Below are 27,542 nucleotides of genomic sequence, written 5' to 3'. Positions count from 1 at the left end.
GTAAAACAAAACAACAATAGCAGTCATACTACCAACCTCCTACTTGAGATTGGCTTCTATAATTGCAATTACTCGATTATTCAGTTATTGCAGCAGCCCTACCACTGAACGATCTGAATGATGTGTAATTTTCCACTATTATTTACAAACAGTGGTAACAACCTTGGGTACTCTTAAGAACAATTGTTGACCAAAGGTGTAATCTTTGTCAATTGTATAGTCCAGTATCTAATGCATGGTTGAAATCTAGAAACTGCTGCTATGGCATATCACCCACCACTATGGCCTGCTGTATAAAACAAGATTGAAAAACTAATTTCACTAAAATCACACAAGATAATGGTAGTTACAACTCTGAAAATTAGTGTGATTAGTATGGAAATAAGAAAGGCTATAACTATTGTCTGTTTTACATAAGTGCTCAAGTTGCTGATCTTAGAGATAAGGCTTAGTCTAGAGCATGGGCTGGCATAGCAGTTTGCTTTTTATGAATGAAAGCTCAATATGCTCATACACTGAATCATAAATTGATTCAGAAGTACTTGAATGCCAAAGAAAACACCTACACAATTACCTCACCTTGATCAGAAAGTTGTATAGCCTAATGTTTCTCGACAAACTCAAAATCAATCTATGTGCATCATGTCTCACCGATGAGAGCACCTTTAAAACCTTTTTCCATGCTTGAATAATTTAATTAAATTATTTACTTGCTGCAGTTTGCTACTGAATATTAGTTACAAGCGGACCACATGTGTATGCAGTAGGCTTGTGTTCAGTGTGATCTTGTTCTGTGCAAAAGCAAAACAAATGATTATCTGCTTGTCAGTAGTTGATATATTGAAATTTATGTAATATGCAGCTTAATTTAGTACAATTTTGCATTTTTTATTATTTTACTAAACCACTACAACTTTCTATTTGTTGTCTGTCATAATTACATTCATCAAACACACTGTGAAGAATGTATCTCACCAAGAGCAACAACAGTGAGTTCTGACAGGGGAGACAAGAATGAACCAGGGAGAAGGGTTCACATACTCACTTGGACATCAAATTCAAGGACTTTTCAATGACTTCCAAGGTCCTGTTTGGTGAAATTCAAGGACTCAAAATTGGTATGTTTTGGGGTAAGGTCCTGATCTTCAGTCAAGAAATCATGGTGGCATCATTCATTTTAAAACTGCACATCTCCATCACAGGATCCTCAGGATTGAACGTTGATCCAGAGAGCTGAGGCATACTGATGAATTTGGGTGCTATATTTGAATTAGAAATCAAGCCCATCCATTCATTTTTTCAAATACACAAACTCTCAAGGATTTTCAAGGCCTGAGGGAACCCTGTATTATAAGAAAAATGTGATTTAGCATTATTTCTTAGGGAAAATAATGAATCAAATTTTCAAAGACGTGCCATCACGTTTTCCTCCCCGTTGTCCCCCACGCAATGATCAACAATGACGCAATGGTCTGTGTCTGTCTGTCCATCCGACAAGACACCACTGGTTTGATTTGACAAAACTTGGATGGATGATGCATCTTAGCACTGTGTGCTGGTCTTCACTGTTTGGCCTAATGGGTTTCTATATTTAAAGTTGGTCTGACTTTGCTTTAAATGGATCATAAATGGTCATAATGTTGCACATTCCTGAAAGCAACTGACAGAGAGCTGAAATTGCTTTATCCATGCCAGGCAGTAAAAACGTTCTGTTAGCAAATCTCCATGCTGCAGGTTTTTAGGAGCATCAAACTGACATCAAGCATCAAGCCCCACAGCACAGAAAACTAAAAAGAAGTTGTGTGTGTGTGTGTGTGTGTGTATTACCTGGGGGGTCTCTACAGATGTAACAGATGTACTGGTCGGGGATACTCTCTTCCAGGAGGCCCATGCACACACTGTGCTGCCAGCACATACACTCCTCACACTTCACACACACACACACACACACACACACACACACATAAAGGGAGAGTTAGTATGAAGTAGCCCAATAGTGTTCCCTCTCATTTTTCCTAATAAAATCTAATCAGGACATACAGCAACAATTCATCTTTCTCCTTCATACTTCATCTACAAACTTCAAATTATTTTGCAATACACACTAATGATGGACTATTCACAGCAGGTGATGTCATTAACTGCCATGGAATACTGTCCCTGGTGTGCTGCTCGCATTAAAGCAATAAGCCCCAAGAGGCCGTGGTTTACAGTGATTTTAGAACAGCTAAGGGGCGTTGTTAGGCACGGCACAGGGCTTATTGCTTTTATAAAACGGTTACTACATATACCTGGCAAGGTTTCAGAAAATAAACACACAGCAACAAAAAATGCAATAATTTATTGATAACAAATAATCATTCTTCCGCCAAGCAATGTAGTTCTTCAGCGACATTTAGCAGAATGGTTGGCAAGCAACACACAGACGCAGCAACACAGACACAGTGGAAAGCATGCTTAAAGATTGGGGTGATTATTAACATTTATCTGGGGTGATTATTAACATTTATCTGGATATCGCCATTAATTGTGCAATTGTTGAAGTAGTGTTCAATTATGTTAGCACTCTTCTTTGCTGGTACAGGGGTGTTTGACTCTGGATAGGTGCATTTTAATTGCGCGGTGCCAGAAGCAAGGATATTGCTCCAGCATCTTCTCTCGTTGTAGTTTGGGCGCCAGTAAGATTGCAGGGACGATTCACATTTATGCCCCGTCACTGACATGATTTCTCTTGCCTCTAGGCCAGCATCAGAGAGTTTTTGTACAGTGGTGCTTTGCAAGCAGTGGTTGGTGTAGATTGTCTTGGTGCCGACTGCTTTACAAATCCGTGGCAACATGGAGCCAAGGAAGTTCACCCCCATGGGCTCTCTAGTATACCTAACGTTAAGAGAAAGAAAAAAAAATTTTCCCATCATGTTGCAGTTACATTATAACCACATATGTATCTACCATCGGCAACTAATATGCTCACTTTCCCCTATAGCTGTTGTCACTTGCCAGCCATATCATTTTTGTTGCAGTGTAGAGTATCCAAGCTACACTGTAGCCTAACAAAAAAAAAGTTGCATCGTTAACTTACCATAGATCGACGGTGTAGTTTGTCCGCTTTGGATGGAGATAAAAGGCCGGTGGACTGGGCGGCAGCAACGAGAGGTATTTCTCCAATGAAGCGACAGGACACAGTGGGTTCCCTGGCTGCTCAAACATAAATCTCTTTGTTTCTTTCGCCGGCATCTTTGTGTTTTTTTGTGCATTCGTTGAATGACAGCGTTGCATATTTCTGACTGTTTTCGTCCTGGCGGATGATAAATGATTCAGGCTTCAGTTGGCGGTTGCCCTCTTTAGCTCTGCGTCCCATATGCAGCTGCACATCAAACCAGACTTTGTTGACAAGACCCTCAGGTGTGTTTGGATTCAGTGCCTGAGAGTGCTTGATTTTCTGAAAGTCTGCCTCCGTTAACGCTTGGTGGTGGGATGTTTTGTCGCGTCCTTCTCGGCGAAGTTTTTTCACTACTCCAACAAAAACTTTGTTGCTAGTGATAAACTTGGGATCTTTCAACAGACACCAGGATCGGCTGATCGGTGGATCATTTATGTACCGGTTAAGCCCCGCACGTAGGCCAACATAACTGCCGAAACCATAGGGTTCACCTTTCCCGTTTTTCACAGTGGAATAAAACTGCCGGAGAGCCTGGTTTAGCTCCATTTTGGTGATTGATTTTAAATCAATAGCCAGATCTTTCTCAGCACACCAGGTCTGAAAACAGCGAACGGACCACATAGTCTGTGTAACGGTCCCGGCTTCGTTTCTTGACTTTTCCAGCTCTTCAATGTCTCTCTCATTAATTTCAGTGTGTCTCCTTTCTTTTTTATCTTCCTCCTCCATCCTGTCCATCTCTTTCAACCACTCATCCAGGCTTAGCCCACCCAGTAAATCAAAATTAACAACAAAATCTGACATTTTGAAACAATTTGTTTGGCGTAGTAATACTGATGTGATGCGGTCACAGGTGTGTGTTTATAGAGTATTTTAAAACGGCTTTGAACGCGGCTCAGCCAATCATAATCAAGGACTGGAACTATCCGTTTTATAAATATGTTTTTTCCACTGCACAAGTACTGTCCTGTACCCATGCCTAACCTGGGTATGGTTTGGCACAATATGCCACGGGAACAGTACTCTTTGGTTTTCCACTGCAGTTTTGATCATATGGCACTGTGCTCAGAACACACATGCAGCTATGGCAACAGCAGCTAACCTAGGTTGAGGTAAATGGTGAGCTAATTGTTTTCTTTTCAGCTCCTCCATTTGTTACTCCTCCAAAAAGACCAATCAATATTCTGACATAACCTATGTGACTTGACTTGCTTACCTTGACTTACTTTCAAAAACACTATATAACCCTTTTGTTGTTGTTGATTTGATGTTGTTTGCCATTGTTTATGTTTTGTCTCTTTCCCAATTTTCACTGACTTTCCACTTACGTTCTGTTTACACCCGCTGGGTGTTTTAATCCTGGTTGTAACTGACTGTTGACCCAATGCACTACTTGTGCATCACTAGCATGAGGACACTGGAATGGAATAGTGTTTGACACGTCTAGTATCAAGATGGCGGTTTGGAAAAGCAGTAAGGCAGGTGCTGCAGATCCACATTTCCTAAGACATCTTGGGAACCCGCCACATCTGAAAACTAGCGAGTGAGTCTGTATTTGTATTGAACATTGCAATGTTCTACATTTTCATTTCATCAGCTTATAATATAGCTCCGTCTTTGTGTCTTGTATTTTAAACTATTTTAAGACTACTATAGTTAGTAAATCACTACTAGATGAACTAGTGCCAGTTGCAAGCTCAGGGTTTGGCTCACCTGGATCATGAAGCCATTTTCCTCATCCATCTGACAGATGCAGCGGACAATCTCCTGACTGGCTTCACTCAAGTCCTCCGCTGGCCCATTCTCCTCCAGCTCAAGCTCCTCCCCACTGTAGGGTAGTGACTCTGTCGTGGAGTCTTCTAGATACTCTCCTTCTGAAAGATCTGGACAGATGATAGTATAGGGGGCAGAAGTTAAGGTTGTGATCACTTGAACATAAAGAATCTTCTTGACACCCTCAATCTGACTGATCTGGATAGCTCAGGGGATAGAACAAGGTCAGAGGCCAAAGGTTAGAGGTTAAAGTTACGACCTAGTGTAGCTGCTGTGCTGGCATCTTAAAGAACCTCTCCTGATAAATCTATAGAGAAATATAGCCACAAGCTGCGATTGTAGGGGTCCAAGCAGACTTTGAAAAGACAGACAGAAAAAACATTACAGAAGGCAAACAAGGTAGACAGACAAGTCGCATGAAGATTGGACAGGCAGTTGTACATTTTAACTTTCTTGTCTTTCTCCCTATCTGAAATGTTCTATTATCTGTCTTATTCATTGATATTGTCTGTTATGTGTTTCATATCTCCTTTACTATGTAAAACGTCTTTGAGTATTTAGAAAAGCGCTATACAAATAAAATGTATTATTATTAGTTGATTAGCTATGGCTAATTATGTATTAACCCATGTCTTTTGTCAAGTTTATTATTAAATTGTGGCCATATTGCTCATTGCACATTGTTAAAGTTATTCACAATGGCTGAACTTTCTATTGGAAAATATGTTCCTTGTTCTTGGCAGTTTATGACTTCAAAAAAGACAGGCCTGGATTTGAATCCACAATCTTCACCATGAGAGGCTGATGCTTTACCTACTGAGCCAAACATTTTCTTGAGGTGAAAAGAACTAAAAGGAGTGACTGTTTTCAATGAAACTTGTAGAAATGGGTTAAACCACTTAGATTAACCTATCTACCAAGTTTTATGATAACATGAACAAACTGCCATGAAGTTCTTTCCAAATATGTAGTTAGAATGGATTTTTGGAAATTAATTTGTTAACAGCGGCCAAACTGTTCATGCAATTGTGCTGGTTTATAGAAGGTTGTGTATCTCAGTCCCATGAAGACACAGAAGAAAGAAAGGAAGGAAGGAAGGAAGGAAGGAAGGAAGGAAGGAAGGAAGGAAGGAAGGAAGGAAGAAAAAGAAGAAGGAAGAAGAAGAAGAAGAAGAAATAGTAGATCCATTAGCAATCCATTCCGTATATCATGCCACACCGCCCGTTCTTAAACTGAAATTGGGCAGTATCAGGCAAATATTGTAATATTTTATTATAATATATTTTTTGTGTTGTGTCTTGTTTCTCTGACATTAAGTGCTGGATGTCACAGAACTTTCTCCAGCTAAATGAATCAAAATCTGAGGTCCTTTTATTTGGCAAACAGGTATCATTTGGTATCATCTTTTGAATACCTTGCTTTTACTTTGAAATGTACTCTTCAAGCTTTATTTCTCATTGCATATTGACGACCTAAATGTTCTAACAAGTTCTTTGATGACTTTATTGAACTACTGTTCAAGTGAGGTGAAAGGCGAACTGAGTTTACACACCCTTTACACATGCTCTGAGTCAGGTAGAAATTTCGTTCAGATGTACGAACAATTCAGACGTAATATTGATAAATCCAGCCCTTTTCCCACAGCAAAATCAAAAGTTGGTCAATGTAAAGAAATTTATCTAAATCGATCTCTAATGCGCCTGATGTCACATCAAGTCATGTTTGTCATTTGGAGATGCACAGACAGCAGACCAGCAGCATTGAACTCAATCCACAGAGTCTGCCGGTGTGAAAACAACAGTGAAACTTAACATTTCACCATTTGCTGAACTCGCCTGTGTTAGTAATGGGATTTGTAAACAGTAACCCAATAACACGTCTCCTGCTGCCCTTCAAACATTAACGGTAGGTAAGGTATAGCCCACCTTGTGCTATTTAACTAACATTAGTGGAGTTATTTAAACCTGCAATAAGCGATTTCAGACCCTGTAACCAATCCTGAAACTACTTGCTACGTGGAGATTTCCGTGAGATGTAATGATATAAACAAACAGCCACACACGCGGACCAGCTGTGTTGTTGTTTTCACCTCTTTCCTAAAGCTTGTTGTCAAAGTCGGCCGAGTAATGGCGAATCGATGAAGCGAGCGAGTAAACGTTTTCAACTAGTAAACTTGCTACCTACCTCTTCACTTGTCATTGTGGGACATGTAACCTTCAGCGGGAGGAAAATCTGGCAAAGCGAGACTGGTAACCGGCGATAGTTCTCCGTAGGTACGTTTATTTTAGCCATTAGCCTTTATGCACGGTTTGTCCTTAAGGGCTGCCGTCACCCACTAGCTTTGCTGTGTGTGTTTACAAAATGTGTTGCAGTTTCTGTCACCCTCTAGTGGTCAGAAAAAAATCGCTTAGTGTAGCCTTAATGTCATTTTACTTGACAAATTGTGTACTTTTTGTGTTTTATGTGAAGTACACTGAATTTGCCTTGTGTAGGAAATGTGATAAAGTTTACCTTGCTTGCCTTTGCCTTGCCTTGAAATGAAGCCCAATGTTGATGAGTGTCTGAATATGTTGTTGCTGGTATTATGCATACTTATTAAAAGCGGGTGGTTACTGGGTCTCTCGGTTAGCCATGGTCGCATTTGGGCTGTAGATAGGCACTAGGTAGGTCACTAGATAAATAAGCCACTCGACCAAGTTGCCCAAGGCACTCATAACATAGACACACTCCATTGTTCCATATTGATTATGGTTGCATTATTTTCCTTGCCAAGGAAACGTCATATAATTGCAGCACACATGTTTTGGTGGCTTAGGTCTGCTTTGTTGTTGCTGTTTGGGGGGTTATGTACTCCCCGACTGATGTCTAATGCAAGTGCAGCAACAAGTCATAAAAGCAGATCTATTCCGCCAAAACGATACTTATTGCTATGTCATAATAATTTACAAACTTATTAATATCAATACATGAGTTGTCCTGACAGAACAGAATTTAAGCAACATTCCACTTAGTTTTAACATGGGGGTTTTTCGGCACTTGACCGCCATGAGAGCATAATATAAACTACTCACCAACATCAGATGCAGCTGGACGAGTTTGTAGCGTTCAGATTTTTACTTCCCATTCATTTGAATGAGGCCACGAAAACAGCCTGAAAACATACCTTAAACACGTTCGTGAACATATTCAACAACAGATCCCGATAATGTGATTTTCAATTGACTGTGGGTTCAACACACTTTCTCCGAATAGCATCTTTATTGATAGAAGAGAACAAAGTGGAGGGATACCATTTAGGAGAGGTAGTTCCCGTTTGGGAGACCCAATCTACTATTTTTGTGTAAAGGAAGAATAGAAATGCAAAATGTCGATGGACCCGGGACTACTTTGTTGTTTTAAAAGCGGGATATGTTGTTGAATATGTTCACAAATGTTAAATGTCAGTTTTCTGGCTATTTTCATGGCCTCATTCAATTGAATGGGAAGTAAAAATCTGAACGATGTTGATACTCAACTTACTATCAAGTGACTATAATGCGTCACAACTCACAACAATATGAAAAGATATTCCATGTCTGGGTTAGGTTTAATTAGTAGGCTTAAGTGAGACGAATCTTTCATACATTGGTACCTACCACCGAACTATGATTAGTACACTCTGATTAGTAAACAGACAAAATATTTTTATGCTATCTTGAAAACTGAGTGTACAGTAGATCATAATGTCCAGCTGCAAATAGTTTCATAAATTGACAATGTGACAAATACAAAACTTGATACACATGTTCAGCAAAGACCATCAAGCATGTCTGCAACAGTATTACAAATCTTCTCATAGGGGGCGCGAAAAATCCCATGTTTCATGTGGATGTGCCCTGCAAAATATACCTGAAATTGGTCTAAATTGCTTGAACCATGCAATCGTCGTTTGCTATATTCATTACTGTTTTTCGTTTGCCGTTTCTTAATTTGCCGTGAGATGCAGTGATTGGAAATGCACTGTAAATCCTGATAGTGCTCTACAAATTTGCCAGTTGAACCACCAAAGTCCCTTAGATTTTTGTTTTTGATAATTTGCATAATTTGACATTTTTTTCTCAAAGGCTTATTCAGTTTTTCACCTATCAACATCAAACTTGGTGCATAGCGAGAGGGCCTTGAGATACACTTTGTAACCATTTTCCAGCAATATCCGACAACCACTATGGCCGCCATAAGCGAATAGACCTTGCAATGGGCGTGGCCTAACACACAACTGGCCATAACTGAAACACCATTGGGGCAATCAACACAAAACACAAAAAATCTGGTACAAATAGCTTGTAGATTAAAGTGCATTTGCACAATCAGTTCAGCAAAGATCATCAAGCATGTCTGCAACAGCATTCCAACTCATCTCATAGGTGGCACAAAAAATACATTTGTATCTACTAATCTGAGAAAATAATTTCAAAAAATGTGGTCCACTTGCTCCAGCTGCAAGCATTAGTCAAAATGACAAATTTGGTTGTGGTTGTGGTGTGGGAGTGGCCTATGCAATATACTGTAGCTGAAATTGGTCTTGAACCATAAAATCATTTTATTCTATTTTACTCATTTTATTATTTTTATTCTATTTTATTTTATTATATTTCATTTTATGTAAATTTGTTTTACTTGACAGTTTATCTGAATGACCTTGGTGACTATGGTTTTATGTTTAATCTTCATCCTGCTTTTATTACCTTTTGATTAATCTGTGTGAAGCACATTTGTTTTGAAAAGTACTATACAAATAAAGTATTGTTATTATTATTACAGGGTTCCTACACATTTTCCATTTCAAAATTCCATACTTTTCCAGACTCAAATTTCCAGATTTCTCGGTCGATTTTTCAGACCATATTTGACATCTGAGTACAAATAGCTAGATGTTAATTATGTAAATAAATGTTTTTAAAATCCAACTGTTAACATGTATGTTACACAGTGTTTCCCACAGAATTTGAATGTATTTGTGGTGGTACATCTCTCTGCTGTCAGTCTCACCTGTATCTTTACATCGTTACATTACAGCCTTTGACATTATTATCTACTGTTTTACTGCTCAGCTCCTCTGGTCCAGACTGTCCTGCTCCTCCTCAGGACCAGTCCTTTTCCTTCTTTGAAAATATTTTTCAATATTAATCTGGATTGAGGGAGCAAACATTCAGAGTCAAAAAGTTAATATTAACTCAGAGTTAGAGAGAGAGAGCGAGAGACAGAAAGAGAGAGAGAGATATTGTGTGGAGCAATTAGGGGCTGAGTGAATCAAAGCGCTACATGCAGTTCTATGATTAAATAGTGAAAAAAAAGAAAATTTGTGGCGGTCAGTCCTGATATTGTGGCGGCCCGCCACAAACTTTTCTATGTGTGGGAAACCCTGGAGGGGTAACTTAGAGTGAGGGGAGATTGTCCACTAGTTAATCAATCACGGATGGTGTCGTTCTCTCGGACGGATAAAAAAATAAAAATAAAAAATGCTAAAATGGGTCGCCAAATATACTTTGGCGGCCGTTAATATACCTGGGCGGCCCGCCCAAGTAAAGTCTATGTATGGGAAACACTGTTACATTCTGACTATGTCTGCTATTATGTTGCCAAATAATTGCCAGAAGATTGTAGCTAGGTACTGTAGCTCATACAAATCAATTAATATCAAACCCAGACAAGTTCAATGCACAGCATTTTATTCAATCCGTCTGTTTACTTTTCTGATAACTACATCACTGCATAACTCATAAATGTTCAGACAAGCTTAATATTTGGTTATTTGTGATGCTATGTATATATGCAATTCAAATATATTGCCGCATTTTCTTTCAAACTAATTTGGTCGCGGATGTCCGGATTTGGTACAGTTGTAAGGCACTTGGGGCAGAGCTGTTTTGCAGGCTGTGACATACAGGCGTAGAGGCAGCTCTGCGTAGGAGTGTGCGTTCAGTCGCACGCCATACTTCTTGCCTTGCTTTCGACGACATCAAGCTCGCTCTGGCCCGCGCTCTCTCACACAGGGGTAAACATTTTGGCTGTGCTGGCTGCCTGCTCCAAACGCCATGAAAAACACTCTGCTTGTATGATCAATTTATTTTTAGAAATTCTGAATTTTATATTTTAGAAAACAGAATAGGGGCAATAGTCTGGAAACACAAATATTTTTCCATACTCTCTGGACCTGGAAATTACTAAAATCAAATTCCATACTTTTCCATACTGCGTAGGAACCCTGTTATTATTATTTTTAGATTTGAGGTCAGGTTTATAAATAGGGTCAAGTTAGGGTTAAGGGAAAAATTGAGTCAGGGTTGGGTTTAGGGTTAGGCTAAGGTCAGGGTTAGGGTCACACAGTCTGTAGAGATGCAGCAAATAGGCAAGTGACTTTGTTGAACGTCACGTGATACTTGAGCATCAACATTGGACCAATCAAATAAAGTGTAACCGAGATTTGTGATGAAAATGCAAAGCTTCTATGAGGTAGAATGATTAGGTGGTTAAGAAGTAGAGGGCAAACATTTGATCAGAGCAAGTAGAGCAATGATTCAGTGGTGGAATATTCTAGAAACACTTATTGTGGCAGATCTATGGAAATAATACAAGACTGGCAGAGACCTACTAGCTGATACTAGGCATGCTCATGTTTGTGTAATTATTTTATTATTATTATTTTTTTATTATGTTATTTGTTTCATGGCTCTATTTTGAACAGCTGCAAATCTATCTTGGTGGATGGACAGATAGAAAACACCTATAAAGACAAACAGATACACAAACACAAATACAAAACATTTCCACATGCACTTGATCTTATTACACCAGTTCCTAACATACAGAGTTGTCGTTACCCAATGGCAGAACGGCATGAAAATGGTAAAGTAACCAGTAGTTTCAATAAAGCAAATGCATGTTGGCTTGTCTCTATTTTAGCCAAAAACTGTGGCTGCTGCTGCAAAACTAGACTGGTACTTCCTCTACTTTACTTTTCTATGTATTCCCAAACCTTACAATTAATAAACCTGCAGGCTAGCTAATGTTTTGTCAAGTGGCTGGTAGGATAATTTGTTATTTATTTATGTTAGTTATCAGAACTGATTCATTATTAATTTTTAGAGCATTAGATTGCATTATGGTAAAGAATATACTGTATTTTGACAAAGTATTTCTAATAATGGTTTTGATACTCATTTACATAAAGAATCAGGAAAAAGACAGGAAAAGAGTGCAAAATAAAGTTAAAATAAACACTGAAAGGTGACTGATTCAGGAACATTTTCCAAAGCAATATCGTTGGGTGTTTGCTTGCTTGCAGTATGTTAGGAAGTGGTGTTAAATATGGAACCGCCACCAGTGCTGCTAAACACCATGAACGGTCTAAATGTGCACTTACTCTCCCCAGTGAGGTCAACTTGCAGAATTGCCCGGGGATAGAGGAGGTGTTTGGAGGAAGAGGAAGAGGAGGGGAGGAAGGAGAAGGAGTTGCCATAGTGATGGTGAAGAGAAGTGCGCTCCATGAACGACAGTGACAGGTCACCGTAGTCATGGTAACCTGGACACAGAGAGATTGCATTAATTCATATTTGAATTGTCACTTTCATGTTAATCATTCCATCATCCACACGCTGTTTCAAAAAATGTAAAGAAAAACCAATAATACTAATGTATCATATTATCAGGAAAAAAAATATTAAAATATCCACGTGAGAATGTTACCTGGCTATTTATCACATTAAGAGGTTTTTGTACATTTTACTCCTATTTAGAGGGTTATTTAATTACATTGTGAGCAGTTATTGTTTTAGCAGTTGCACTAGGCTTTAAACATTGAAAAGAAGTCAGAAAGAGGCAGGAGAGCATTTGCCTGATCAGTCCAACTGTACTCATCAGAATTGTGCAGTGAAATGAAAATAAAAATAGTTTTATTTGGACCCTCAGACACATTTGAATTGTTTCATTATGAACTAGGCATGCTGACAGCCAATTTGAAACCAGCTGCCAGAAATTTGAGAGCAATTTTTGATGCTGACTTAAAGGATAATGCTGGTGTTTTTAAATACATTTCTTATCGTCAACAAATCCTATGAAAATAACAAAATCAACAATGCGTTTGCTCTACTCCCGTTACTTTCTGACTTCCCACATTCCCTTTTTAGCCTTCAGTCATTGGCTCCAATTGTAAGCTAAAAACCTTTAAATACAGCTCACAAAGACATAGTTTCCATTTTAAAAATTGCTAACTGTTACCATGAAAAGTCAGGCTATTGTAGTTATTACCAAATCAAATTCAAATGGGAACAAATTACGGCAGGGACTATTTTCTGTGCTACGGAACTACTTTCCTGAGATGGAAAACGTGTTTACGGTCGGCTTATTAAGTTGTTTGAGGAAAAAGTCGGCCGGCCCAGTGCATCGCAATGATGAAATATGCTGCCAGAGCAGCAGCATGGCTCTGTGACGTGTTTTTAATAGTTTTTTAATACAATGGAGTTCTATGGCTACTGGGACATGGCTTTATTGGGCATCGGCTACATGGACGAGACTTGTTAGCAAAACAAATTCATTGCTGATTTTGTTATTTTCATAGGATTTGTTGACGGTAAGAAATGCATTAAAAAACACCAGCCTTATCCTTTAAGCTTTGATAAACAGGTAAAGAGAGTGGTGCAGTCTTTCCTTCAGTTGAAACCATTTCCAAAATTAAGCCTTTTTCTCATTTAGTAATCTGGAAAAAGTCATTCATGCTTTTATCTTCTCACATTTACAATACTGTAACTCTTTTTTTCTGATATCAATCAGAAATTCTCTTTCACATCTCCAGCTTGTTCCAAATGCAGCAGGTAGGATTTTAACTGGTAGTAACAGACCAAATAGCATCACTGACTGGTTATCTGTTAGGTTTAGGACTGATTTTATCATTTTACTGATCACTTTTAATGGTTGGTTAGATGTGGCTCCAAGATATATCATAGACTTTTTTTTTTACCTATGATTTAAGGCCTAAGATCCTTCTGGTGGTTCCAGAATCTCTATATTTTACTTTTATATGACGTCTTTTATCCAGTCTCTCTGTCTTCTACTCACAGTGTTGCTTGGACTTCTTTTTCTTTTTCTTCTTCTTTAGTTTGACCTTGAAGGGGTCACTCTCTCTCTGCTCTCTCCTTTCCCTTCGCCCTGCAGACAGACAGGAAGACATATAGGGAAACAAGCAGAAAGACAGACAGGTAGATAGATAAGCAGGGAGACAGAGATAGACAAATAGGAAAACGTAAAAGCAGCCAGGCAGGTAGACATATAAATGGTACAGTAGACTGAACAACCAAAAACTCAAGCAGCCAACAGTCAGACCTATGCTGATGTGTTTCTCCTCCATTTTGATTCTCTTCTCCATCTTGATGAAGCCTGGAAGAAAGAACAAAATTACTTAATTAATTATTATTATTTAATTATTAATCTTTACAATTCAAAACAAATGAACGCAGAAAACAGTGTGTAATTATTTATCAATGGGAAGTTCAGAATCACACTTTTACACCAGTGACAGTCTAAAAAAGCTGAAGTCAAGTGACCTTTGGACTTTACAGCTGTGTTTAACCTTTCAAAGGGCAACACAACCACACTTCCATGCTATAAAGATAGATGGCATTTGACTAAATGTTTGACTGACTTTCCTATATTTTCCAGCAGGATTTTATTAACTGCTGATGTGGTTTTCACTGTTGGCTTGTTTTTCACTGAGATACACAGTTCCACCCACAGAGCAGAAGCATATAAGATGAGCTCCTAAAAATTATCAAACTTTGAAACAAAAAAAGTTGGACTACGTGAATGAGACTTTTCAAAAGAGGACTCTAAATAAGACACGTGCAGGGACCGCATCTGCTGGTTCCCACAATGTTGCTGGTCCACTCTCTCTGCCCAGCCCCCCAGCAAACCAACTTACTGGTGCCTCCTGAATGCTCTACTGTCACCCGGCCTGTCCTAGCAACATAGCCAACACCCAGCTGAGCCCAGCCCTATCCAGCCTGCCCCAACAACACAGCCTGCACACACCTCTGAACCCATCCTTGTCCAGCCTGCTACCACCCAGCCTGTCCCAGCAACATAGTCTGCACCAAGCTCTGAACCCATCTTTACAAAGCTTCCAGGCTGAGGAGATGGCCCCACAAGTAGTGCTGCTGACTGACTCCAATAGTAAATACTTAGACCCCCAGAGGCTCTTTCCAGGTCAGCAGGTCAGATTAGCACCACCATGCCATGAAGATCCTGAGGAAGGAAACCCTTAGGACCCCTCAATGCCCAAAGAAAGATGGCGGCAAAAGCCAACAAGGAGTTCTTGGACGTGCAAATTGTGACCTCCACCCTACTAGGTCTGACACCCCACCTCATGTGATATATGACACCAACATGGAGCCCAAAACCAAAATTTGGTTTTGGGCTCCAGTGTTGCTTGAACATGCTCACAAAAGCGTTTTGAGTTCTACCACTAGTGGGCGCTACAAATGCAAAAATGTTATATCTCATAATTGACCAAAATTTTGTATACATGCTCTAGGATCATGTCCAAGTTGACTTATTAAATTTGGTCATGACTGATTAAAGTGGGCTTATTACATAATAACCAAATCTCCATAAATATTAAAATCAACACTTCAAAAATTCGTAAAAAAACATACATTTTCAGGACATGTCAGCTGAAGTGAGATAAATCTTTCGCACACTGGTACCTACCCCCCATGCTTAAGTCGCCCCCCCTCTGTTTATAGCAAAAACTGACTGTGATCCCACAGCATTGTCCTCCTAAACTGCAAGTTACATAAACAAACATGATTTTTGTAATCGTCATACCTTCATTAGTATACAGATACATTTTTATCTTGAAAACTGAGCGTACGGTAGATCGCAATGTCTAGCTGCAAATAGTTGATAAATTGATAATGTGACATGGTCAAGGTAGTTTGATCAATCTTTATCAAACTAAAGACAAATGATGTCTGTACTCTCAAGATGATGTTTGTAAAGCCATGTTTAAATTGATTCATGGTGGGCACTAATACAGTTATAATATTCTTTCTGAAATAGATCGTTGCAAAAGAGCTGAGAATTGTATTGCAGGCTACCATTTTGACAAAATGAGTTCAATTTAATTGTAAAGTTTTTTCACTGTGTCCTTTGTTCAAGCAGATTCCATGATATATGATCATATTTATAATTTTCACACACTTTGATTCAATTTGGCTTGAGGGTCTGTCTCACTACTGTCAGAAATGGAAAGCAGAGACCCTGACCAAGTACAGGCTCAGTGACCACCAACTGGCAATTGAAACAGGAAGACATTAGAAATCTTGGCAACCAAATGAAAATAGACTATGTGGTCACTGTTCGACAGGTAAGGTTGAGACAGAGATGCACTTCCTCCTAAAATGCGAGAGAAATTTACTCAAATTGAGCTCCCAAATTCACAACTTCAAAGAGACTAACAGATCCATTAAGGAAACAGTCTTCCTGATAGTCTGAAAACTGCCGTTATCTCTCCAATCTTTAGGGGGGAAGATCGGGCTGAATTAGCCAGCTATAGACCTATCAGTGTACTTCCTATAATATCCAAAGTGATAGAGAAAGTGGTTGCGAATAAACTAATGACCCACTTGAACTCTGGTCACCATCCGCTTCATCCAATGCAGTTTGGTTTTAGGGTGAATCATTCTACTGAGTCAGCAAACGTATTTTTTTTTGGAATGTTTGCATTCTAGATTGTAATTTCATTGTGTCTTTAAGTTGTTTTTGGCATGCGACTGACGATTGCACTACTCCCAAGTTGTGTACTGTTGCCTCCCGCCAAGGGACTACAGATGGAAATTAGCTTACAGCTATATCTGGCACAATATATTTATTGAGCACTGTCCCTGTCAAATAAACAAATAAAAAAAAAAAGAGTTTGATGATGAGTCTACTAGGACTTCTAGGAATTGTCCTAGGACAGGGAAACACAGCAGATCTGGCCACACAATATGTATTAACCTGGAGGAACTGTGAGTGACAAGCACACTAACACACATGTTAATCAAGTTTTTTTTTTCCTTCTTTTATTCCAATCTGAACCTTATTGTTTATTGTTGAACTGTTGTGACTACTAACAGCTCAGCTACACCAGGGACATTTCTGTTCCATCCGTTTCTGTTAGAGGGGTCAGATCAGATTCGCAGGCATTTACTTCACTTACTAGCCGGCTCCATTGGCTGTGGACGCAGCACGTTGGCAGATCTGAAACAGAGCTGCAATTTTGGAGATACGCATGTTGGACTATGTAGTGGTCTATTGTGTATTTGAAGCATAGAAATGTATATAAATGCCAAGAAAAGATGACCATTTATCACCATGTAAATAAAAAAGGATACATTGTCACTGAAATAAATGTTGGACATGAGATTATCTATGGATAGTCCCTGAGAAGCCTTCCATTAGATCTGTCATCGTCCAGCAAGTCAAAAAGTGTTCCTTCTTGCATTCTGTGATCTTGACTTGGTTAAGATTGTGCATCATCACCTCTAGCATTACTGAAGTGGAATTAAATTATTACCTGGAGGAAAGTAAAGATTCAAGCTTTCTGGCACTGAAAAAAATATCCCACAGTGTGGTAGTGTGTGACAGTGTAGTATCTGATGTTTTGAAACCCCTCATTTCTATTATTAGTAATGTATCACCTGTTGAGTTTGTTCACAAATGATCATTTACTTGTATACGGAAGTTAAGCCGACTTAACTCATGCAGCAAGGGTTTATCTGAATTTAAAGCTGCAAAAAGCTACAGCATATACACACATAAGTAAACATACATAACATAAACACAACATACCAGCATACCTTTTGTACTTTTGCAGTCAGAACCCCCCCTTCCCTATGTCTGCCCAACCACCAGATTTACCATTGTCTCTCCATCAGTGATGTTGATGGCATTCTTGTTTTTGTATGTTTTGTATGAGTTTGTATTGTTTTTGTCTTTGACTTCTTTGTACTGTTAACTGCTGTGCACAATAAAATAAAAAAAATAAAAAAATAAAAGCTATATTTTCTAGTCTCGCTTACTGCAGGTTTAAGTCAGTTGAGCTGATAACCATGTAAGACTGAGTGAGATTAGATAACTGCTGAACATGGTAAGTATGTATGTTCATATGTTTTATATTTAAAGGTCCCATATTCTACACTTTCCAGTGTTTTATTTTATGTCTTGAGGTCCATTAAAAGCCGTCTGTGTGGTGTCATGTACCAAAAACACTCAATTCATTTTTACACATGAATTTTCCAGCATCTCTCTGAGCCTTACCAAGAACAGGCTGTTCTTGTTGCTGTGTCTTTAAGGCTCATTAATATTAACGCCCCTCTGTTCTGATTGGCTAACCGTTTCGAGAGTGAAATGTGAGACACCACAGCGCCGGCAGCTCCAGGTAGGGAAAACTCCAGTAAATATGGCAACCGCTCAACTGCTTTGAAAAAAACACTTTGTTAGCCTATTATTTCTTACAAAAATGTGAACCTTTGTGACGCCACAAAGTTATGGAAGTCCAAACGGCTTGTTTAGAGGCTCGCTTTTCTAATATGGATTGTGTGGATTTAGTTGGCGACCGTGCGTTTTGATACCTTCACCATGTTTAGATAGCACATTCAACTCCTTCATAATCAAAGAGGCAAGGGAAATCCCGTTTTCCACAATATGGAACATTTAAAAAAATCCAGCGATCAACTAGAAGGCATGCTGTGATGGGCTGGCAGATTGTTAAACCTCCGATGCCCATCCCAGTTCCAGGATGGAGTCTTACCTGGCTCCAGAGGGCTCCTCAGCAGACTGTGGTAAGGAGTCTCAAGCCTCAACTCCCTGGGGGGAGAAAGGGGAGGCAGCACCAGGGAGGGTTGAGGGATGGGAGTTAGGGAGGACACTTCAGTGCTGTCGGAGCTAACAGAGGCTGAAGAGCGTTTTTTCTTCCCAGACCTGGCTGTTGCTCGCACTGCCTCTACCTGGAAGATCTGGGGGAATAGAGCTACACACACACAGACACGCACACACACACACACACACACAAACATACATGTACATACACATTTTGTAGTCATACAAATTAAGATTAAAGTTTAAAACTGCACTTGGCAAGATGTTCATGTTCAACTGCACTTGGCAAGATGTCCCATCCCCACTAATTGAGATGCCACAGATTCATCCTATTTGACCAAATTAAATTACAGAGTCAATATCGTCACTGGTGGGAAATTTTCTCCACAGAGGGAGTGATGAATCAAAACTTCAGATTGAAATCAAAAAGTGTCTCCTTAACGGCACCAAGTGAGCGCTCAGTCCCATTTAACTCATCAGCATTAGATCTTTTGACTCTCTCATCCCTTTGGTACCCTTGGTATTCTACAGACAGGCCGGGGCTGTGGTAATTTATTGAGGTCACTATACAAGATTTCTGGGTATTGAAGTTCAAAATTTCCAAACAGTGCTGCCATCTGGGAAAATCGATTTCTATATGAACTACTTGACCAACGTGTGTATCTGTGTGTGTGTGTGTGTGTATGTGCTTGCGAGCACTTTCAGGCATGCGCTTACAAGAGCAGGAAGAGACGGTTCGTCTTCTCTTGCCATCTTGGAGCTCTGGAGCAGAGGCGTTGGAAGAGGGGGGAAGGGAGGTGGAGGTGGCCCGGGTCCGACCCACTCTGACAGGGGGGGTAGTGTTCGCCTGGGCCTGGCCTGCAGAGGTGCTGTGATAGTATTTGAGGTGATAGTCCAGCAGCTTGGCCTTGCGAAAGGCCTTGGAGCAGCCAGGCAGGAAGCACTGGAACTGACTGGGCTCTTCACTGGTGGATGAGGGGGGGCCAGGACCATGCAGAGATGACATGACTACAGCAATGTGGAGAGAGAAAGAACAAGGGAAGGAAGTAGAATGAGAAAAAAAAGGCACTGACAAAGAGTGGTGGCTGATGCTACTATTTACTACTCTTTTTTGTTGTTGTTGTGATGTGACCATTGCTGTTAAGTCTGCTCAGCAATGTAAAACAGGTCATATCATGTCAGTAAAGCTCTGAATTCACTTTACTCAAGTGGTGGCCATATTTGATTTAAGTCCTGATTTTCTGGGTCATGCTGGATATATACAACAGTATTTTTGCTCTCTGCAAGTTTTTTCTGTACACCATTTTGATTTTTTTGAGAAATCTATTTTTGCAAACTCCTCTTAGACTGATGATGCAACCTTCCTCAAATATGGTATGCAGCAACTCTGGACTCACATGACTAAAAGTTGTCAAAAGATTGTTGGTATACCAAATTGTTTGGCTGCTATAGGCCAATCAAGAGCAAAAACAGATGACCTATGTGGTCACTCCATCATCCCATTTCAGCATACCAAATTTTGTGAAATTTTTAATCTAGACAGCTACAGTAATCAAATGCTCATGACTCCCAAATGGTTTTCTTCATGAAGTTTATAAACTGGGATTGAGAAAAGTAAGGTTGAATCACAGCGGGGGCAATCATGAAAATGCTCTATTGAAAAGGGAATGTTTTTGGATACATACTTTGAATATGCTATATCCTAGTGGTTAGGGCTTCCATATGAACGTGGTAATGCTTAAACTTAGTGACTATTGGGATGTCCAATTTATGAATGGCTATGTACACTCACCGGCCACTTCATTAGGTACACCTTACTAATACTGGGTAGGTATCAGCTTTCAGCTCAGTGTCAACTGGCTACCAAAGTGACATCTGCCTCAAGGTTCGACGTGTTGCATTCTGAGATGCTTTTCTGCTCACAACAGTTGTAATCTACAGTTGGTTATCTGAGTTACTGTTACCTTTCTATCAGCTCCAACCAGTCTGGCCATTCTCCTCTGACCTCTGCCATCAACAAGGCATTTTCGCCCAGAGAACTGCCGCTCACTGGATATTTTCTCTTTTTCGGACCATTCTCTGTAAACCCTAGAGATGGTTGTGCGTGAAAATCCCAGTAGATCAGCAGTTTCTGAATTACTCAAACCAGCCGTCTGGCACCAACAACCATGCCACGTTCAAAGTCACTTAAATCACCTTTCTTCCCCATTCTGATGCTTGGTTTGAACTTCAGCAGATCGTCTTGACCATGTCTACATGCCTAAATGCATTGAGTTGCTGTGATTGGCTGATTAGATATTTGTGTTAACAAGCAGTTGAACAGATGTACCTAATGAAGTGGCCGGTGAGTGTATGTCTGATGTCTCCAGATGCCCTTATATTTTTTTGTTAGTTTTCTTGATTATCTTTTGATATGTTGTACACATTTTCTTGACAAGTTTTTTCTACATGTCTCGTAGTACGAATGACCCCTGATCCTTGATGTTGGGATTCAATCCTTTAAATCAGGGGTGTCCAAACTTTTTTTCCTGAGGGCCACATACAGAAAAATATACGAAGGGCTGGGCCACTCACTAGACATGAGGTATACTGCCTCACTTCTAATGCACTAACATTGGTAAAATCAATCAAATGCAGGTAAATTACGTTTGATAATTGAACATGTTTGAAGAAAAAAAGCCTCCATCACAGCTCTCCATTAGTAGATTTTCATTTTATTTTTTACAAAAAGGTTGGCAGGTCATTCTCTCAGTGACAGCCTCAGATTGGTTCTTCGGATGCTGATCCTCTTCATTGTCCTGTATGAAGGGAGAGACAAGAAGAGAAATAGGGGATGTGGATATTTCAAGCTTGTTACACAAATAAATAATTGGGCTTGTTAACACATCAACTAATGTTTGTTAAAAAATTGTCATCAACTTTAATTAACTGAATTTATTAAGTAATTGGGCTTATTGACACATGAAAACTGTGTGTATATTTTTAACTCACCTGTAATGGGAAGAATGTTGCGCTCAGTGGGAGCAGTGATGCTGCGCTTTGGTCTTAAGGATAGCTGGCAAGTCAGGAGTAAGTTTTGTGGTTGAGACGCGAAGGACGTCACGGAGATGGCTGTCGGTCATTCTGGTTCTCAATCTGCTTTTGTTCAGCGTTAACAGAGAGAATGTCTGCTCACAGATGTATGTTGAGCCGAACAGACTCATCATTCGTTTTGCGTGGCGTCTCATCAGAGGAAACTTGCCCTTTTCCAAGCTCCGGTAGAAGTCAGGTAGGGAGAGAAGCTGATGTTGATTCTTCAGAGAATCATCACACTGCATTTCGATCAGTTCTAATTGCAGACTCACTTCCACTTCTTCTGCATCCATTGAAAACGGAGCCGCAAACAGTGTGATTTCCTTCTCAATGACAGAAAAATCCTGAAAGCGCTGACTGAATTCTGTAATGAGAGATGTGATCACTCACACATATTCTCCCATTTTAGCAGAGAGCTTGGCATTTGGAAATGCGCATTTGATTTCGGTCAGCATGGGGAAGTGCGCTACATTGAAGTTGCGCAGTTGTGACTCAGCTTCGCACGGAATGCTTTCATGTGCGCATACAGCTGTGGTACAAGCTGCTCTTTGCCTTGTAGTCTCTTGTTCAGGGTGTTGAGATGATCAGTGAGATCAACTAAAAAAGCCAGGTCTGCCAACCATAAAGGGCCATAGAGCATTATATTTTTAGACTTTGATACGGGCCAATTAAAAATGGATGGCGGGCCGCAGTTGGCCCGCGGGCCATAGTTTGGACACCCCTGCTTTAAATGGTATAAGGTATGTTGAAAGTTGTTTCTGCATATATGAAATACTTTGGAGCTTCTTATGTTGTTGATTCTATGTTGTAACAAGATCATGTTACGATGATGAGGTCGCCTGTGTTTTTCCACACCTGTGACAATTAAGTCTCCCTACATATAGAGGAAAATTATTAGTTACTAGTAGACACTGACGAAGGCCGGAGGGCCGAAAACGTTCTGTCCATCATGAAATAAAATAAGTGCTTAGCAAAGTAACTCTCCATCGTGTGCGACCCCATATTTTCAACTCATAAAATTGGATTCCGCACCGAACAGCCTGAGCGCAGCGGGCCACACTACGACTTTCTTTATGAAGTTGAAATTTGGTGTGCTATGTCTTGGGACCTTTAAGGACCTAATAAGAGACCTGTCAGTGGGCAAATGATGTTGGATTCAAAGCCTTCAAAGCCTTCTGATGCTCAAAATTGATTCTGCTACATGCAGAGACCACTGTCCTTGGCATTAACATGCAATATACGGATGGGGAGTGCGTTGTGTTGAGAACAATGGCAGTTTGAGAACTAAATGAACGACATACAGCAGACTACAATTCATCGGTAGTGGATGAGGTTCACACTGATTTAAACCAGGTGTACTCTATCACGACTGACAGCGACGCTAATATGCTGAAAGGTATGAATCGAGACAATGAACTTGAAAAAAAAAAATGTGGGGAGGACTAGTGCCTATGAGGGCTACCATCTGAAGGGGGTTTGATGATCTGATCAATTGATATGTATAGAAAATTATTTGTATATGGTTTATTCTTAGGTTAAATATTCTCATATATTTGGCATTGGTCGAGATAGGCATAGGCATTTATCTTTGTTTGGTATGTACTGTTTACTATGCACTGTTCTTATATGAATAAGAGTTGTTTATGGATGTACTGATTGGTCACTCTGATAACTGAGACACCACCTGTTTGAGATTGTGTATCAGGTGACTCCTCCTATCAATCTCTATTTACATATATGGGTTGGAGGCAATGTGATCTCATAAAATTTAGTGCAAATGACCTTGGAGTCTGAAACGCAGATTACATACTGTGGACACGAATTATGAAGATTACGTTCCTCTACCATGAACTGGATTCTGTGACAACAGCACAAACTTAATACAGCATTTTCACCTGAAGGTTGGTTAGCGATTAAGTTTAGGCAAGTAAAACAACTTTTGTGAAAGTTTAGGTTAAAGGGTAACTTTGGTATTTTTCAACCTGGACCCTATTTTCCCAACTTTTTGTGTCTAAGTAACGAATGGGGACAACAATTTTTGAAATTGGTCCAGTATTGAGCGAGATCACGTCAGCCGGGAGCCGTGAAACGAGCTGCAATGTAATCCGATGGGGCAAATGTGAACCGTCAATGTACATCCACTAAAAGTGCTTGTTTTTGCCACTGACAGGCTCAGATTGTTATTATAAGTGTCTGACAACATTATGGAAAGGACCCTACAGAGAAATGAAACGTTTTTCTTTACCTTTCGCTTGATCCGGTCTGTGTAACTTCCTGTAACAACTCAACTCTCGTGAGACTTGAGCGAGACTTGGTTAGGCACTCCGCTCCGCGTTGTGCCTAACAACGCCCCTTAGCTGTTCTAAAATCACTGTAAACCACGGCCTCTTGGGGCTTATTGCTTTATTTTAAACCGGCTTCAAACGCAGCTCAGCCAATCATAATCAAGGACCGGAACTATCCGTTTTATAAAGACTTTCTAACTCCGGTGTGTGTGTTTGTGTGTGTGCGCACGCGCACACACACAAACATGTCAGCTTGAGCGTGTGTGTGTGTGTACATGTCTGTGACTGGAAATTTAATGTTAGTATGTTATGTTATGTTTGAATGATATCTCTAATATATTTGATTAAATGTCTCAAAATAGACAAACTGTTGCAAACTTTTAGGCCCTTTTTCTCAAAATCATAGTTTGGTAACAGTCAAGACATAAAGGGGCATAAATGCCCCTCTTTCCAACATTGTATTAAACTCAAAATGTCTCCACGGGTCAATGTGGCTGAAAATGATAGAGCAGGTCATGGGCAGAACACGTATTATACTAGGGTGTGAAAGCCAAGAGGAGGCCCGGCTTGCACTAGGTCTACCTAGTCTTGTTAAAAAGGTGGTTTGAACAGTAATCTGGTTATTAAAAGTCTTGTTGAAGAGGTTGCATGGGTGGTATATATAATGTGAATCTGTATTGGCAAGTACTCAAAATAAATGACTTGTACTCTCTGTGGTGCTGCGTTGACAGTCAACTTAGCTGTATCTGCTAGCTAGCGCTAGCATTCGGCAACTTTAGCTGGTTAAAACTGCTAGGTGGTTATTTTTAGAACTAGAACTACTAGAACTAGAACTACAACTTACACAATTCAACCTAGTTGGTTTAGAGCTTTCCTACCCTGAGTATGACTTAAATAATATATGGCCGCCATGTAATAATAGTAATAAAGCGAACTGACCATCAATGAAGTCAGGGCAGCAGAAAAAGGTAACAGTTGGTTTGCTAGTGAAGCACATACTCCCAACAAAATCACAAGTTTCAATCCTGACTCAAGTTAGGGTTTGTACATACTGGGTTCTCTGGCGTGTTTGTTGGATTTAGGAGTCCTGGAAGCAGAGTTCTTCATGCCAACAGCTAGAGAAGAGAATACAGATGTTTAGTCACTAGTATTTTTAATCACTAGTTATACTAGTGAGTGGTAGTGCTTGTGCTGTGGTGGCCTACCTCTGTTGATTTAACCTTCCTAATAGATTTGAGTAAATTTAAGTAAAGCGTTAATTTACAGTCTAGCACACACCATTTCAAACATGTGAGCACTGCAGAGCATACAGTGCTTTCAGAAAGTATTCAACCCCCTTGACTATTTCCACATTTTTGCACAGTATGTCCCATAATGACAAGGTGAAAACAAGTTTTTAGAATTTTTGGCAAATTTATTGAATTGAAATACAGAGGTAGCCTATCTCATTACCTCTATCAACGACGTTAGAAGGTTATGGTTTGGTTATATTTTCACCACTTTCTGTCTGTGTCTTTGTTTGTTAGCAAGATATCAGATTTGGCTAAAATCTGGTGGCCCAAGGACGACTTGATAAGATATTGGTGGTGACCCAGGTCTGGGATTCCTGCCATTAGATGTTTTTTTTGTTTTGTAGCCCTAACTATTATGCTGCGTTCATGTGCTAGTGGGAAAATCCAACATTCAGGACATCCAAGTCGATTGCTAAACAGAGTTGCATTAAAAACTTTGTAGGAAAATCAAACCCAGACAACAAATGATAATCAAACATAAACTGAGAGCCTTCTTGCTTAAAGATCCATTACAATGATTTCAACTCAGTTGGGACAAGTTTGATGTTGATTTCTAACACAATGAGCATATTTTTTGAGGTTTTTGATGGTTAGATGGTACACAGCTTGTTGAGTGAGAGCCTAATCTTCCCTATAATTGTGCAATCCACTGCGTGCCAACATTTATATCTTTGGAGAACAAATATCCAGTGTTGGAGCTTTGGCACCAAGCAACAATGGAGGCATGGAGATTTTGGCTAGTTTGCAGATTTGCTCAAGCTTGATAAGGTTGGATGGGGATTGTTTTATACTCTTCCCAAGATCTATGCCTATTGATCTATTCTAAGAACAGCTCTGACATGCACTGTCATCTGTGGGACCTTATAAGGACATAGTACATGTTTCATGTCAACCTCTCATGAATGTTGAATACTTTCCAAAGGCACTGTATTTTAGAGGTGCAAAATACTTGTGTGCCTGGTTAGTAGACAAGAATCTCCCATTTTGACAAGCACAAACGCTCACATAAACCTTTAGTTCATCTGAGAGAGAGTATACTAAAACATTCACACAATACCTACTAAAATGATACAAACTATGCTAAAAACACTCAGACAATATAAAATAAACTGATACTCAAAGACGATATTAAGTGCTACAGGCATATTATCAACAACCATAGAGACTAAGCTATCAATAAGATAAAAATGTATGACAGACAGGATATAATCTAATCATCAACATTTGAACACTGGCTTTCTGAAACGCATCTTAACAGTTGGAAAGCCAAAGGCCCATGCTACTGGGTGTTGGAGTTTAAAATTTTGTTTCTTCAACATTGTAAACAGAATGTACTCATTTTAACACAACTTTTCCCACATATTGGGAATATATGTGGGACATATATGCTTGCATTTTTAAAATTCTAACAAAATTAATGTGGACAATAATTACAGACATTTGACAATTTTCTTCACACAAAATACCCTCCTTTTAATGATTTTATTTATTTTATAGAATTGATTTGTTTAATCATAAATGTTACTATTATGCCTTGGTTTTATTGCTTTTCAATAAATGTGCTTTGAGTAACATCGTACACTAAGTGTATTACCATTTATTACAACTGAACTCATGCTATTGTTTCACTGCAGCAGATGCGGCGTTACCTGTGGAAAGGGGCGGAGACTTTTCTTCTGGGGCTGTATGATTGGTTGAGGCGTTGTCTGTCAGCGAGTTCCACTCTGCGGTTGGCTGGGCTAGCATCGTGGGCAGGACCCCGGCACAGCAGCTATGGTGAACTGACGTCTCCGTTTCTGCCGCTTCATCTGTGACCACGATAATCTCCAATCAAAACACTGAACACAGAGCTTAAGTTCTGTTTGACACTTAAGTTATTCTCTCAGTTTATCACTGCTCTACTGAACTTTCAATTTTCAAATAGTCAACTTTACAGAGATAGAAGAAAAACTGGTTTACTTCTCTACTGAGGTCCATGTAAATGTATTTGTGACATTTTTTACAATGGTCTGGTCCCAAAATTGTATATAAGGTTTTAGCAGGATAGTAATGATATGACAGACTGATCTA

The 27,542-nt window shown here is 39.6% G+C and overlaps 1 protein-coding gene across 4 annotated transcripts in view; it reads right to left on the bottom strand.

Moving 5' to 3' along the window:
* Positions 1-27,542, bottom strand: part of phf20l1 (PHD finger protein 20 like 1) — a 76,977-nt gene that overhangs the window by 16,001 nt on the left and 33,434 nt on the right. For all 4 annotated transcript variants that reach the window (XM_071897210.2, XM_071897211.2, XM_071897212.2 and 1 more), the window contains exons 9-17: positions 27,122-27,280; positions 25,233-25,295; positions 19,541-19,831; positions 18,756-18,974; positions 14,288-14,341; positions 14,024-14,113; positions 12,333-12,491; positions 4,871-5,040; positions 1,828-1,927 (exon numbers count right to left, since the gene is read on the bottom strand). In XM_071897210.2, coding sequence (XP_071753311.1) covers positions 1,828-1,927; positions 4,871-5,040; positions 12,333-12,491; positions 14,024-14,113; positions 14,288-14,341; positions 18,756-18,974; positions 19,541-19,831; positions 25,233-25,295; positions 27,122-27,280 — 1,305 coding nt within the window. The remainder of the gene's footprint in view (positions 1-1,827; positions 1,928-4,870; positions 5,041-12,332; positions 12,492-14,023; positions 14,114-14,287; positions 14,342-18,755; positions 18,975-19,540; positions 19,832-25,232; positions 25,296-27,121; positions 27,281-27,542) is intronic.

The sequence above is a fragment of the Centroberyx gerrardi genome, chromosome 12, assembly GCF_048128805.1.
Source record: "Centroberyx gerrardi isolate f3 chromosome 12, fCenGer3.hap1.cur.20231027, whole genome shotgun sequence".
Lineage (NCBI taxonomy): Eukaryota > Metazoa > Chordata > Actinopteri > Beryciformes > Berycidae > Centroberyx > Centroberyx gerrardi.
The sequence above is the reverse complement of the archived record's forward strand: the minus strand, read 5'-3'. Positions and strand labels throughout refer to the sequence as shown.